The sequence below is a fragment of the Aquarana catesbeiana genome, linkage group LG01 (genome assembly GCF_042186555.1).
Source record: "Aquarana catesbeiana isolate 2022-GZ linkage group LG01, ASM4218655v1, whole genome shotgun sequence".
Lineage (NCBI taxonomy): Eukaryota > Metazoa > Chordata > Amphibia > Anura > Ranidae > Aquarana > Aquarana catesbeiana.
In genome coordinates, this window is record NC_133324.1 from 508,903,458 (window position 1) to 508,919,701 (window position 16,244).

At 45.3% G+C, this 16,244-nt stretch overlaps 1 protein-coding gene across 1 annotated transcript in view; it reads left to right on the forward strand.

Annotated features, from left to right (window-relative positions):
- Positions 1-15,919, forward strand: part of LOC141103797 (mast cell protease 1A-like) — a 34,609-nt gene extending 18,690 nt beyond the window's left edge. Inside the window, exon 5 of the mRNA XM_073593788.1 lies at positions 15,463-15,919. Within this exon, the coding sequence (XP_073449889.1) occupies positions 15,463-15,612 (150 nt within the window). The 3' untranslated portion in view covers positions 15,613-15,919. The remainder of the gene's footprint in view (positions 1-15,462) is intronic.
- Positions 15,920-16,244: the final 325 nt, after the last annotated feature.

Below are 16,244 nucleotides of genomic sequence, written 5' to 3' on the forward strand. Positions count from 1 at the left end.
TTTTTGGTGCTTTTTGGTGAGGTATTCAAATGAATGGACTGCCTAACACACTATGCAAGGTAATGCGCAATTAACCAGGTTTGCTATCAAGAGAAAGTTTGCATATGCTTGTTTTTTGATCAATGTCAAACAGGTAAATCACTACTGTATGATGCTGTTTGCAGGGAAAGGTTGCAGTTGCTCTGTGTCCTTCTCGCACTGCCTGTGGGTGTGACGCTCTGAACGAATGCACGTACAGTTGTAGTTCAGGAGGGAACACATGTAGAGGATTTTCCTACAGCAGGGGTCTCCAAACTTTCTGAACAAAGGGCCAGTTTACTGTCTTTCAAAGTTTATGGGGGCCAGACTGTGGCCATTGGAAGTAAAAACATGTCTTGATGTCAATGGCTCAGGCTTGGTGGTCATTAGGATGAGGAATTGTCCCCATCATTGATATTAGTGGGAGGATCAGTAATCTCAGTAATCCATCATTGGTGTCAGTGGAAGGAATAGTGCACCATCATTGGTGTCAGTGAAAGGAACAGTGCACCATCATTGGTGTCAGTGGAAGGAATAGTACCCCATTATTGGTGATAGTGAAAGGAATAGTGCCCCATCATTGGTGTCAATGGGAGGAATAGTGCACTATCATTGGTATTAGTGGGGGGAATAGTGCTCCATCATTGGTGTCAACAGGAGGAATTGTGCCCCATCGTTGGTGTCAGTGGGAGGAAGTGCTCTCAATCATTGGTGTCACTGGGAGAAATAGTATTCCATCATTGGTGTCAGTGGGAGAAATTGTGCTCCATCACTGATGTCAGTGGAAGGAATAGTGCACCATTATTGATATCAGTGGGAGGAATAGTGCTCCATCATTGGTGCCAGTGGAAGGAATAGTGCCCCATTATTGGTGGTAGTGGAAGAAACAGTGCTCCATCATTGGTATTAGTGGGAGGAATTGGAGTCAATGAAAAAAATTATACCTCACTGTTGGTGTCAGCGCAAAGTATGGTGCCTTATCACTGATGAGTGTGGCAGCAGGACCAGAGGACCGTTTCAAAGAAAGCTCAGAGGAGGAAATTTGTTAATAAAACAAGAAAAACAAACAAATGCATGTAAGTTATATTGTTGGTATCTAATTAATAAAAATTTACTTTAAATTTGTCACTGTAAGAACATCAAAGAAACAGTTAGGATATTTCCCAGATATATCTATGTTTTGAGCTCCTTTAACAAACTATTTTTGGCTCAGTCCTTGGCCGTGTCCTTAAAGCAGAGGTCTGCCCACCAAAAATTAAAAGCCAGCAGCTGCTGACTTTTAATAATCGGACACTTACCTGTCCTGGAGTCCAGCGATGGCACCGCAGCTGATGTTTCCATCAGCTGTCGAGTGCTGCTGCCTCCATTGCGAGTAAGGGAACCCGGTAGTGTAGCCTTACGGCTTCATGCCGGGAAACCGCGCAGCTCCGCTCCTCTCTCCTACTCGCCCGGCGGCCGGGGAAAGAGGAGGGAGGAGGAGGGAGCCCGAGCAGTGACGCAAATATCCGCAGCTGAGGCTCCCAGAAGTGGGGACAGGATACCTGGGAAAGACAGGTATCCTGTCCCCCCTCCGACCCGAAAGGTCCCAAATGTGGCACCGTAGAGGGAAGGAGTACTTTTGGGTGGAACTCTAACAACCAATGAGTTAATTAAGAAAAAAGAATTGCCAGCAAAGAAAAAAAAAAAAATTACCCTTTGGGTCTGGTATGAGTTTTGAGGGGAACCCCACACCACAATGAAAAAAAAAAGAAATGCCAGACCCTTATCCAAGCATGCAGCCTGGCAAGCCAGAAAAGAGGGGGTGTGGGAGAAGGGGGGAGCTCCCCTCCTGAACCATATCAGGCCACATGCCCTCAATATAGGGGGAGTGCTTTAGGGCAGGGCCTCTTCCCCACAACCCTGACCGGTGGTTGTGAGGGTCTGCGGGCAGGAGGCTCATCAGAATCTGGAAGCCCCCTTTAACAAGGTGGCCCCCAGATCCTGCTCTCCTATGTGAATGAGAATAGGGTACATTGCGCCCCTACTCATTTACCAAGAAAAGTGTCCAAAAGAAATAAAACACAGACACAGTTTTTGACAATCCCTTTATGAAAAACAAAAACAATGACTCGCCCCCCCAGTGTAGATCCAGCCTCAATTACGATGAACGCTGCCTCATTCACCAGGCAATGACATCCCAACAAAACATCCCCTGGTGATGTCGCTGGGTGGCCCTGCCCATTGGCTATTTAAGAACTGTCAGACAGCGGAGCGGGCAGACCATGTTAGCCAGCAACGAGTGTGGAGCTTTTTTTTTTGGAGGGGTCAGCGGCGGCGTTCATCGTGATTGATACTGGAGCTGCACCAGGGGATATTTTGTTTTTTGTTTTTTTTAATTAAAGGAATAAATTGACTATTCACAATTTGTTGAGGATTAAAAAATGCACGCAAAAACGCATCAGAAAAGCAACATTTGCGTTTTTGGTGCAGGTCCATTAAAGTCTATTACACGCAAAACGCAATCTGCTGCTGGAAAAAAGTCCCTGACCTCCAAAAAAACACAGTGGCTGACAAAATCCATAAATGCCAATGTGTACCATAGGAAACTATGTTAAATGGACTGTAGTGTGTTTCTGCAAAATGCAATACGCCCTAAAAATTGCATAGGTGTGAACTTAGTGGTGTTACTACAGTGATTTCTAAGGATGTATTATTCAATTTCTAATAGGCAGGATGAAATATAAAACAAAATAATGTGCAGCGTTTAGAATATAAATAAAATAAAAAATAAATAAATGAAAAAAATCACGATGTAAGTGTGGTGATATATACACTATTCCAACAAAAAGTGTCAGTGAAGAGTTAAATTCATTAGTCCAATGAGGAATCTGCAGAAAAAAACTACACATTCACGGTCCCCATGCGCTTATCAGCAATCCATGATATAAACGCATATGGCATATAAACAAACGTCGATGTCCACCACGTGAAGAGAATCAACAATCTTGTGACTCCACCACCATATAGTGCCTTGAAAAAGTATTCATACCCCTTGAAATTTTTCACATTTTATTATGTTACAACCAAAAATGTAAATGTATTTTATTGGGATTTTATGTGATAGACCAACACAAAGTGACAGATAATGGTAAAGTGGAAGGAAAATGATAAATGGTTTTCAAAATGTTTTACAAATAAATATGTGAAAAGTGTGGCATACATTTGTATTCAGCCCCCCTGAGTCAATACCATGTAGAACCACCTTTCGCTGCAGTTACAGCTGCAAGTCTTTTTGGGTAAGTACAGCCCGTAGCAATAAAATAATTTAAAAAATAGCGCAGGGCTGCATGAATAGGGGAGCCAGGCTAGTGGGGGTTAATTCTTGGCAGGAAACTATAGGCTGTAGTGGATTGTCAAACAGTATGGGAGGGGGATTTACTAGAAGCAGGAGTGAAGGAGGTTAGGGGTGACCAGACATCCGGCCAACACACACGAGGAGGAGAAACGTTCAAATGTGCTGTGCCTTCCTCTGCGCTCCTGATGGCTGATTCCCGGCGCCTGGCAGGGCAACTCCGATCGATGGCAGATGCAATGGGGACTGTTTAGCTACAGAGCAAGATCGCATCCCTGCAGGGGATGACTGCCACAGCTCCGGCCGGCACACAGGTGAGACGTGCTCGGCGGGCACGCCCTCCCAGAGCGCTTCAGCCCCTCACAGTCCCCTTGTGATCAGCGCCTTGCAGGGAGCCCGGACTCGGACCCTCCAGCCCATCCGGCTTAGCCTCCCCTGGCTGGAGCGGGCATGGGTGCTGGGAGGAATCCCCATCGGGGCGGAGCTCGGCGGGATGGGGTCGCAGCCCTAATGGCGGCTCAGTGGGGGAGGAGTCGCGTTGCGGGTCACGGCCAGTCAGGTGGAGCCGGAGACCCCATCACACCCGGATCCAGTGGGGATCTGAGGGCCTCCACTATGGGTCGGAGCAGCGGGGCCCCGCCCACCAGCAGGAGGATGGTGAAGAGGAGCCACACAGCCACAGCCGGACACACCAGTCCTAGGGGGCAGAGGCGCAAAAAAGACAGAGAGCAGCCGGGGTCTTCTGCGGGTGGCGTATCTTCGCCAGTCCAGTCTCCTGGCGGTTGCCAGGATTCCTCCCGCTCTGAGGGTGAGCTGTCCAGCGGAGAAGAGCATGTTGCTCCACGGAGGTCGTCGACGGTGGATTCCGGTCAGCCCAGTAAGTTCTTGTCTAATGTTGTACCTTCCTTGCAGCATTTCGTGTCCCCTGTTTTGGGTTCTAATGGTGGGCAGCCCCCCAGGGGGGGTCCTTGTGTCACTTCAGCTATGGCCCCTCCTTCCCTTCCCTCATCTAGGGTGGCGGGCCCAGGGCCGGCCGCAATGGGTGATGCTGCAGCTGTACACGACCTTTTGGTTGGGCTGCGTTCTTTGGTTCAACGTTTTGACGCATCTGCAAACTCTATGCCGGTGTCGGTGTGGGTTTCAGACTCCCTGGGGTGGATTGCGCAGTGACCCAGGTTGCAGCGAATCCAGTGCAGGGGCCTGGTCAGGGGTCGGTGGCGGTGGTATCACCAGGGGATACAGTGGCCCCGGGGGTGAGTGTCTCTCCTCCTGCAGACTCCGCGAAGGTAGCTAGTATGGGTGCGGACTCGGTTCACCTGGCCGATTCGGCCAAATGCGAAGTGTATGTATGTTTTGAGGGTCCTTTGGGAGCTCACCTCAAATCTGGGATTAGGGAAAAGATTTAGCGGGGGGAATACATGGAGATCTTCACGTTGCTCCCCCTGGAAAAGTTTAACTTGGATAGGGTAAAACCAGAAGAGTCCAAGAAGGAATTTGAGGAGAAGCGTTGTTCTTCTGCGTACGTTTGCAATTGGCTCCAGGCATTTTTGCAAGCGTCATCAGGGAAAAATCCCCCGAGAATTGTTCCCCACTTTTTTGCTATCTGGATTCAATTGGCGAGGCCCAGAGGGTTTATGGGGGCGTGGCTTGGCTGTGGTAGGGCTAACAGTTTAGTCAATGCAAGGCGATACATCCCTTACTGCGCTGGGATCATAAGGACATAAGTTTGTGGATGAAACTTATGTCCTCTCCTCGGGCTTCTACTTTGTTTTTTCCATTGGGGGCCGGGAGTCCGACCGCCCCTGGACAAGCGGCCTCAAAAAGGTGGGGTCAGTGTTGGCAGTTTAACAAGGGTTCTTGCAGGTTCGGCTCCAACTGCCGCTACAAACATGAATGCTCTCACTGCGGGGGGGGGGGCTCACCCCCTGTCCCGTTGCTTTAAATCCAGCATGGCTCGTCCCAGCGATGCTGCGGGAAAAAGGCCGGACTCCGGTGAGGGTGGACAGGATGTCCCCCTTTTCTAAATAGATACACAGATTGGCCTGCGGCTCAGTTGTTGCAGGCGGGTTTCACGGAGGGTTTTTTGATCCCTTCCTTGGATTTCCCCTGTGGCTGACAACTTGTGGTCGGCTATGTTACACTCCGAATCGGTTTCTGAGAAACTCACTAAGGAAGTTTTGATGGGCCGTAAGTGCGGCCCATTCCACGTTCCCCCTTGCATGATTTGGTGGTCTCGCCTTTGGGTGTCGTTCCGAAGAAGGAGCCAAATAAGTTTCGCCTTATCCACCATCTTTCTTTTCCAAAAGACGGCTTAGTCAATCATTATATTGACCCCGAAGCATGTACAGTGTCTTATACCTCATTTGATGCTGCCGTCTTTTGGGTAAGGCACTATGGGAAGGGGGCCCTTATGGCAAAACCAATATCGAATCGACCTTTCGGTTGCTACCTTTCATCTTTTGGGTTGCAGATGGTTGGGGTCCTTTTATGTAGATCGCTGTCTGCCTATGGGCTGCTCCATCTCTTGTGCTTTTTTCAAGACCTTTAGTTCTTTTCTCGAATGGGTGGTGTGGGACGTAGCAGGTGTCAATTCAGTGATTCATTACCTGGATGACTTTCTGTGTTGGCCCTCCATCCTCTAATTTATGCAGTGAGTTGCTGGCGATGGTCCAGCATCTGGCAGCGCGTTTCCGTATTCCTCTCGTGGTGGACAAGACTGAAGGCTATCAAGTTCCTGGGCATAGAGATTGATTCTTGGGCAATGGAGTGTCGCCTGCCGGACGACAAATTACATACTCTGAAGGAGGAGGTCCGTCTGGCCTCTGAAAAACACAAGATTTAGCTCCGAGAGCTACAGTCGCTCCTCAGTAAGCTTAATTTTGCTTGCCGTATAATGTCAATGGGCAGAGTCTTTTGTCTACGGCTGTCTGCTACCACTGGTGGGGTCAATTCACCTAGGTATTTAATTCGGCTAACTAGGGAACACAAGGCTGACCTGCGGATTTGGCATGAATTTTTGGGCAATTTCAATGGCCGGTCCATCTGGATGGAGGGGCCGGTCAGCAACAACGATCTTGAGCTGATCCACCGGTTATGGTGCATTCTTAGGGGGCCGGTGGAGTGCGGAGCGCTGGCCCGCAGAACGGAAGGAGCCGGGATTCCTAAAGAATTTGGTGCTGCTGGAACTTTTTCCAGTGGTGGTGGCCATGTTGCTCTGGGGTGAACTGTTTAGCAACAAAAAGGTTCGTCTTCACTGCGACAACTTTGGTGTAGTGCAGGTTATCAACTCTCCGTCAGGGTCCTCCCCGCCAGTTATACATCTGTTGCAATATCTGTTTTTTTGTTTTCTTCAGTAAAATGTTTTTCTGTACGCTGTGCATATTCCTGGAGTGGAGAACACGGTAGCTGACGCTCTCTCCTGCTTCCAGTTGGACAGGCTCCGGGAGTTGGCACCTGGTGCGGAGCAACACGGAACACCTTGTCCTCTTCGGCTGCGGCGGATTGCTTTGGAATTGCCTCTGATTTGATTTGAAGCTCCTTGAGCGAGTGGACATGGTCTTTCTACAATAAGGTCTGGAGGGAATGGGAATGAACTGCTTCAACGGGCAGGGGTTGACAGGGGCAGTTCTGAAGTCGGACATCTGGTGATTTATTTTGTTTGTGTTTTTCGGTTGGCGTATCAATATCTGCCATGAACCGGAAATTAGACGGCCTGGCCTTCTGGTTTAAAATACGGGGCATGCCCAATTTTACCAAAGACTTTTTGGTGAAACAGGCCTTGAGAGGTTATCGAAAGGGGGCTTGGCGGCCAGATGGCCGCAGGCCTATCACTTTTTATATACTGCAATCGTTGTTTTTGCAGATGATCACAATTTGTTCATCCAATTTTGAAATTTTGCTATTCTGGGCGGCTTTTGCTTTGGCTTTTTATGGAGCCCTCAGGGTGGGTGAATTAGTTAGCCCGTCCAAGGCTGCTCATGGGGGGTTTGTCGACGGCGGATGTCCGCTACAATGGCGTTTCTTTAGAGCTGTTCATCCGTCAATCCAAGACAGATCAGGCGCGCGTTACGTTGCTGCAGATTCCTGGTTTACCTATATGCCTGATGGCCGCAGTTGGGGACTACTTAAGGCTTCGCCCAGTAGTGGCCGGTTCCTTTCTTGTCCAATTGGATGGTTGGCTTTATCCACTTTTCAGTTTGTGTCGGTTCTGCGGTGCTGCCTCGCGGCTGCTGGTCTTGAGGCCAGCAGTTTTTCCTCTCATTCTTTTCGCATCGGGGTGGCCACTGAGGCGGCCTGGTGGGGATTGGATAATGCAGTTGTAAAGTGTATCGGCAGGTGGGTGTCGGACAGGTTAAAAATGTATGTTCGCCCGCACTTGATTTAATACTCCTGGGTTCCCGGGGCGCCTTGTGTTTTTTGTTTTTCCTATTTGCATGTGTAGTCGGTGTTATAGTTTGGTGTTGTGTGTTATGTGTGATATTTTCGTTTCAGATCATGCCTGCCTCGTGTGGCTATTGGGACATTCCTTTGTGTATCGGGGGACCAAGAGGGCTGATGTGAGGCCTAATGGTTGTCAGCTGGGTTTCCCTAGATCTGAGGACAGCATTAGGTGGATAGGAGTTCCAGGGTTGTTATGGAGCAGGTTGGTTCCGGAGGTAAATAGGGTTGCGAGATGGGATAGGCCCCCTGATATTTTGGTCATACACGCTGGAGGCAATGACCTGGGGGTTCGCTCCAGCAGACACCTCATAGGTGACGTCAAGTTTGATGTGTTCGTCTGCAGTTGGCATTTCCGCATACGGTGGTGGTGTGGTCTGACATGGTGGGTCGCACGACCTGGCGTCTTGCCAGGTCAGTGGTTAAGCTGGACAGGGCTCGAGTGAAGGCCAGTAAAGAGGTTGGGAGGTTTTTCACACGGAAGGGTTTTGTAGTTAGACATCGGGAGCTTGAGGTGGACACATGGCGGTATCTAAGCAGAGATTGGGTGTATCTGAATGCGGTTGGCACGAATTTGTGGTCACTGGGTTTGTAAAACGGGATACAGCATGCGTTACGTTTTTAGCGGGGCACAAAGGTGTGAGGCGTCACACTTTGCGCTGTGGCGTTTGGGTCTTTGGAGGCATTTTTAAATAACCTGCTGTAATTAGATGATTTGAGCACATCCATGGTATGGGTCCCCGGTGGAATGCAAGTTATGGTGGATTAACTGGGACTTACAATGGTGTATCTGCAGAGTGTGGTTCGTCCCCGAGTCGGTGCAGTGCGGCAGGGACCTTGGAAATAGTTCTTGCAGATACAAGGAATTATTTTGATATTTAGTGCCTCCAAGGATCGTTAACCAAAAAGGTTATGTTTTTTGTTTGTAATATTGTTTACATGATTGTTAATTTTAATAAAGGGGCCGTAAATGGACAGTTTACTCCCAACCTTTTTGTCAGTATATTTTTGATAATTATAGTGGGGCAATAGGGTAGGGTTACAGTATTTTGGAGAAAAAGAGTCAGGATACATCTGGGTTACCTTTTCATGTCTCCAGCAGCTTTGCACATCTAGAGAGGGACATTTTTGTCCATTCTTCTTTGCAAAATAGCTCAAGCTCTGTCAGATTGGATGGAGAGTGTCTGTGAACAGCAATTTTCAAGTCTTGCCACAGATTCTCAATTGGATTTAGGTCTGGACTTTTACTGGGCCATTCTAAGACATGAATATGCTTTGATCTAAACCAGAGGTAGGCAACCTTGAAGAGGTGGAGATTTACCTGAACAACATGGGAGAAGTCAAAGATCACTGGGCACAGTGTTGCCTCCTCACGCCTGATTTAAACCTCTAATTGCCCTACCACTGTGAGAAGCAACACAACGTGGTCTGCTCCAACCCCCCTGAACAAGGTTGCAGGGAATTTGCAGAGTGGCCTCATTCACTTGAATGGGTCATGCTAGGCAGGTGCTAAACTGATCAACCATGACAGGGCGTATAACTCTTGCTGCAGCTGCAATGTGTATACCCCTGGCCACTGCAGCTAGAAGGGGTGTGGTTGGGAGAGGGGTGGTAAAAACACATCTTAACTATGGGGTTTTACCAACCCCCAAACTGCAAATATAAATGAACCCTTACTGTTCTAAGCCCCCTATAAGGCTTCTTTCACACTAATGTGCTGCTGTTCACCTGCACCGTGAGTGCAGCGCAGTGTATCTGTGACCTTCCAGGGTAAGCTGCGCTTTGCCATAGACTTCTTGCAGGTGTGGTGCAGTTTCTGAAAGCACACCAAAACGCCTGCATTCAGAAAGTACATCAAACCCGCAGGATATAGAAGGATAGAAGTATAAAGCTAAGTATAGCAAACCTGCAGGAAAGCTGTAGATACACTGTACTGTACCCACGGTGTGGGTAAACCGCAACACATCAGTGTGAAAGCAGCCCTATACTATTAAGCCCAGTGTATTGCTTCACACTGACCTGAAGATCTCTTCTTTCCTGCTGCTGGCACCACTCTGAGGACTGCTATCCGGTGGAGTGCAATTGGTATCACACCACATGGGACAAGAGCCAGCACTACAGAGCAGGCATCGGCTTATGATGCTCTTGCGCTCTACTACAGCTCCAACTTTACAAGTAGTCCCTCTGCATGGCACTCTGTTTGATGCTTTGGGGTCCGACAGCCTTTCTGACGGACTTTGCAGCGTAGGTTCCCCTGGACTTTCCAACGAACGGACTTGAACACACACGATCACACCAAAGTCCAATGGATTCATACGTGATGACGTACGACCGGACTAAAATAAGGAAGTTGATAGCCAGTAGCCAATAGCTGCCCTAGCGTCAGTTTTAGTCCGTCGGACTAGCATACAGTCGAGCGGATTTTTCGACCGGACTCGAGTCCGTTGGAAAGATTTGAAACATGTTTTATTTCTAGGTCCATCAGATTTTTAGGGAAAAAAAGTCTGCTGGAGCCCACACACGATCGAATTGTCCGACGGAGTCCGGTCTGCCGGACCAAGTCTGCCGGAAAGTCCACTCGTGTGTATGCGGCATAACAGGTTTTCTTCTAAGATTGCCCTGTATTTGGTTCCATCCATCTTCCCATCAACTCTGACCAGCTTCTCTGTCCCTGCTGAAGAACAGCATCCCCACAACATGATGCTGCCACCACCATGTTTCACGGTGGGGATGGTCTGTTCAGGGTGATGTGCAGTGTTAGTTTTCCACCACACATAACGTTTTGCTTTTAGGCCAAAAAAGTAAAATTTTGGTCTCATCTGAATTTTGGTCGCACCTTCTTCCACATGTTTGCTGTGTCCCCCACATGACTTCTTGCAAACTGCAAATGGGACTTGAGCGAGTTCACCGCTGAAAGGTAATTACCTCTCCCGGAATCAGCTGTCTCCAGTTTGCAACAGGAGTAATAGAAAAATAAATAGCTGGATAGCCGCACGCCAAAAAATTCACCTTTTTTTTTTTTTCAATAGATTTTATTGAAAAGAAAAGTCAGTACAGGGTATCACAATAGTGGGTGTACAATTTTTCTCAAAACAATATATAAAAGCCAGTAGTCTAGGCACATATAAAACATGGATGGAGACGACTAACTCGGGTATGATATAACTGGTGTCACAAAACAATTACCAAGCCGAGATAACTGGATGGATCAACACTGAGGGTCCCCAGAGAGCTACTGGTGGTAACAAACAAAAAGGGGGGAAAGACAAATAAAGGGGGGGGAATTCACCTTTATTGTTTAAAAAATGAATATTAAAGCATCGTGAATGGGTACAGACTAACTGCACAGCAGCTGATGCGTTTTACACCGCACACGGTGCTTAGTCATAGCTAAATGCTACATATACAAGCAGATATACACCTTTAAACAATTAGACAAATGGCCAAAACATGTGTGCCATTAATAGTTAAGTTGAAAACACCTGTGAGCATCTATAATCTACAACTTCACCACTAAACAGAATAAAGAGAATCCCTCCCTACTGGAGAGTCTAAAAAAACAAAATATATGATGATAAAATTCTAGAAAAAGAGACACCAAGTGCAACAAACAAAACATAACATAGATATATAAAATAATGCCATGTATAGTAAAATACACTAACACCAACATATGCAACGAGGGAGACGACCAATATACCTACCACCCATGCATGAATGTTGGTGCATGATCCTCAATGAATTCTAATCTGCTAAAATGTAAACCAAACTCTAATTTGAAAGATTTATATTGTAAATATAATTATTATTGTTATTTGATGTTTAATAACATTATAATCAGGTAAATAAATAAATATATTCTTCCAATCTATAAATCTCCGTCCTGATTCCATAAGGAAGCCTCCCTGTTGAATCACCAAAGGTGAACCACACTTGAATGATGGAATAAACCAGTCGCACATACAGAGCTTCCTATCACAATTTGGATTAGCAGCAAGGATGGGAAGTGTTATCATAATGGGGGATTTTAATTATCCAGACATAGACTGGGCGGAGGGAACCATGCATTCATCTAAGGCTCGCCAGTTCCTAAATGGACAATTTTATGGGTCAGATGGTAGACGCACCAACTACAAATAAAGCGTTACTGGATCTACTGATTACCAACAATACAGACCTAATCACGGATGTGGAAATACGGGGCAATTTAGGTAACAGTGATCACGGGTCAATGGGCTTCAGTATAAATCACACAAATAGGAAACGTAAGGGGAATACAAAGAAACTGAATTTCAAAAGAGCCAACTTCCATAAACTACAAACCTTGCTAGAAGGCATAAATTGGGATAAAATTTTAGGAACAAAGAACACGGAGGAGAGATGGGTTTACTTTAAGAGCATATTAAATAAGGGCATTAGCCAATGCATCCCATTGGGTAATACATTTAAAAGAGTGAACAAAAGTCCTGGATGGCTTAACTCCAATGTAAAATTGCATATAAAAGCAAAGGAGAAGGCTTTCAAAAAATACAAGGTTGAGGGATCATCATCAGCATTCAGACTTTATTAAGAATGCAACAAGAAATGTAAGGGTGCAATAAGGACGGCTGAGATAGAACATGAAAGACACATAGGGGAGGAGAGCAAAAAAAATCCCAAGAAATTCTTTAAGTATATAAACAGTAAAAAAAGGGAGGACAGATCATATTGGCCCCATAAAGAATGAGGAAGGACATCTGGTTACAAAGGATGGGGAGATGGCGAAGGTATTGAATGTATTCTTCTCCTCAGTCTTCACGAGGGAATCGAGGGGCTTCAGTAACCAAAACTGCAGTGTTTATCCTCATGACACATCACAGGAAGCACCTCCATGACAGAATTCAAATTAGACTTGGGAAACTTAACATTAATAAATCACTGGGACCAGATGGCTTGCACCCGAGGATACTTAGGGAACTCAGTTAAATAATTGCCAGACCATTGTTCCTAATTTTTACTGACAGTCTACTGACTGGAATGGTACCAGCTGATTGGAGACAAGCTAATGTAGCACCAATATTTAAAAAGGGCTCAAAATACATCCCTGGGAATTACAGACCAGTTAGCCTAACATCAATAGTATGTAAACTCTCGGAGGGGATGATAAAGGACTATATACAAGATTTTAATAATGAGAACGGTATCATTAGCAGTAATCAGCATGGATTCATGAAGAATCGTTCTTGCCAAACCAATCTATTAACTTTTTATGAGGAGGTGAGTTGCCATCTAGATTAAGGAAGGCCCATAGACGTGGTGTATCTGGATTTTGCAAAAGCATTTGACACAGTTCCCCATAAACGTTTACTGTACAAAATAAGGTCCGTTGGCATGGACTGTAGGGTGAGTACATGGATTGAAAACTGGCTACAGGGGCGAGTTCAGAAGGTGGTGATAAATGAGGAGTACTCCGAATGGTCAGGGGTGGGTAGTGGAGTCCCACAGGGTTCTGTGCTGGGACCAATCCTGTTTAATTTGTTCATAAACTACCTGGAGGATGGGGTAAACAGTTCAATCTCTGTATTTGCGGACAATACTAAGCTAAGAAGGGCAATAACTTCTCCGCAGGATGTGGAAACCTTGCAAAAAGATCTGAACAAATTAATGGGCTGGGCAACTACATGGCAAATGAGGTTCAATGTAGAAAAATGTAAAATAATGCATTTGGGTAGCAAAAATATGAATGCAATCTATACACTGGGGGGAGAACCTCTGGGGGAATCTAGGATGGAAAAGGTCCTGGGGGTCCTAGTAGATGAAAGGCTCAGGAATGGCATGAAATGCCAAGCTGCAGCTAACAAAGCAAACAGAATATTGGCATGCATTAAAAAGGGGATTAATTCCAGAGATAAAACGATAATTCCTCCGCTCCACAAGACTCTGGTCCAACCGCACCTAGAGTATGCTGTCCAGTTCTGGGCACCAGTCCTCAGGAAGGATGTACTGGAAATGGAGCGAGTACAAAGAAGGGCAACAAAGTTAATAAAGTGTCTGGAGGATATTAGTTATGAGGAAAGGTTGCAAGCACTGAACTTATTCTCTCTTGAGAAGAGACGCTTGAGAAGGGATATGATTTCAATATACAAATACCATACTGATGACCCCACAATAGGGATAAAACTTTTTCGCGGAAGGGAGTTTAACAAGACTCGTGACCACTCATTAAAATTAGAAGAAAAGAGGTTTAACCTTAAACTACGTAGAGGGTTCTTTACTGTAAAAGCAGAAAGGATGTAGAATTCCTTTCCACAGGCGGTGGTCTCAGCGGGGGGCATTGATAGTTTCAAGAAACTATTAGATAAGCATCTGAACGACCGCAACATACAGGGATATACAATGTAATACTGACATATAATCACACACATAGGTTGGACTTGATGGACTTGTGTCTTTTTTCAACCTCACCTACTATGTAACTATGTAACTATGTAACTTCTTATGGCTTTCTTTCAACAATGGCTTACTTCTTACCTCTCTTCCATAAAGGCCAAATTTGTTGAGTGCATGACTAATAGTTGTCCTGTGGACAGATTCTCCCACCTGAGCTGTAGATCTCTGCAGCTCCTCCAGAGTTACCATGGGCCTCTTGGCTGCTTCTCTGATTAATGCTCTCCTTGCCTGGCCTGTCAGTTTAGGTGGACGACCATGTCTTGATAGGTTTGCAGTTGTGCCATACTTTTTCCATTTTTGGATGATGGATTAAACAGTGCTCCATGAGTTGTTCAAAGATTGGGATTTTTTTTTTTATAACCTAACCCTGCTTTAAACTTCTCCACAACTTCATCCCTGACCTGTCTGCTGTGTTCCTTGGCCTTCATGATGCTGTTTGTTCACTAAGGTCCTCTAACACAGTGTTTCTCAACTCTAGTCCTCAAGGCACCCCAACAGGTCATGTTTTCAGGATTTCCCTCAGAGGAAACGGCTGTTCCCTAACAAACCTCTGAGGGCTTCACAGAACAGCTTTATTTATACTGAGATTAAATTACACACTGGTGGACTCTATTTACTAATCAGGTGACTTCTGAAGGCAATTGGTTCCACTCGATTTTAGTTAGGGGTATCAGAGTAAAGGGGGCTGAATACAAATGCACATCACACTTTTCAGATAATTATTTGTAAAAAAAAATTTGAAAACCATTTATCATTTCCTTCCACTTCACAATTATGGGCCACTTTGTGTTGGTCTATCACATAAAATCCCAATAAAATACATTTTCCTTTTTGGCTGTAATATGACAAAATGTGGAAAATTTAAAGGGGTATGAATACTTTTTCAAGGCACTGTATATGCACTTACCAGAAGCAGATTATATATATGCCTGTCACTATCCTCCAGGTATTAGCTGGTCCATCGGTCTCCATGGTGTCTGTTCTGGAGTGCCACAGTACCGTTACAATACTACAATAAATGAGCTCACCACATCATGATTCTTTATTGGCTACAAAGAAGGATGGGATCATTAATGAGATGAAGAGAACTGAAAGTGCAGACTACTTAGCATCCAGGAAGAAATGAATCCAGTTCCGATCTGATAAGCCTGTTGTGGCCCTTAGATGTTATACCAGTACTTATGAAACCTGTCACATTTATCTTGATTTCATTCACCTAATGTCATTTCTCTAATCTTTCCTTGTAGGGAGACTCCGGAGGGCCTCTGGTTTGTAAAGGGGTACAGGAAGGTATAGTGTCATTTGGTTATAATCACCCCCCTGGTGTCTATGCAAGAGTTGGCAGGTACTTGGATTGGATCAAACAGACCATGTCAGAAAACGATGACCAAAAATGATAAACAATGCTGTTTGTGCTCAAGTGGCCATATTTGTTTTCCTTTAACACATTTCTGATTGTTATGGTAATTAAATATCTATATGAACATACTCATATGTTAGCATTAGTCCTGAAATGTAACAGGAGTCATGATTAATGTTTGGTCAAATAATCGCAGTCATGATTAATAAAAAATTTAAGCAGCATCATATGTTTACATTATATAGCATCATATGTTCAGAAACAAGCTTTTTTTAATGATAGTTCCATAATTGGTAAGATTGAATAAAGACATCAGTCCATCTAATAAAACCTGTGTAGATGTATGTATATGTGTGTGTGTGAGTGTGTTTATGCCAATACCATTTCCCATATCCCTGTTTATTGCATTCACTAAAATGCCCATTTAAGAGTATTTTTAAATTATCAATACTTCCAGCTGACACCACTGATTGTGGAAGGGATTTCCACATCCTTACCGCTCTAACAGTAAAGAACACCCTATGCAGTTTAAGGTTGAATCGCATCTCCTCCAATTTTATTGAATGGCCATGTGTCTTTTTAAAGCGATAGTAGATGAAAAGAGAAAAAAAAAGTCCACCTGCAAGTTAATGTTATAACGTGCAAGTATGCACCGCATACTAGAACATT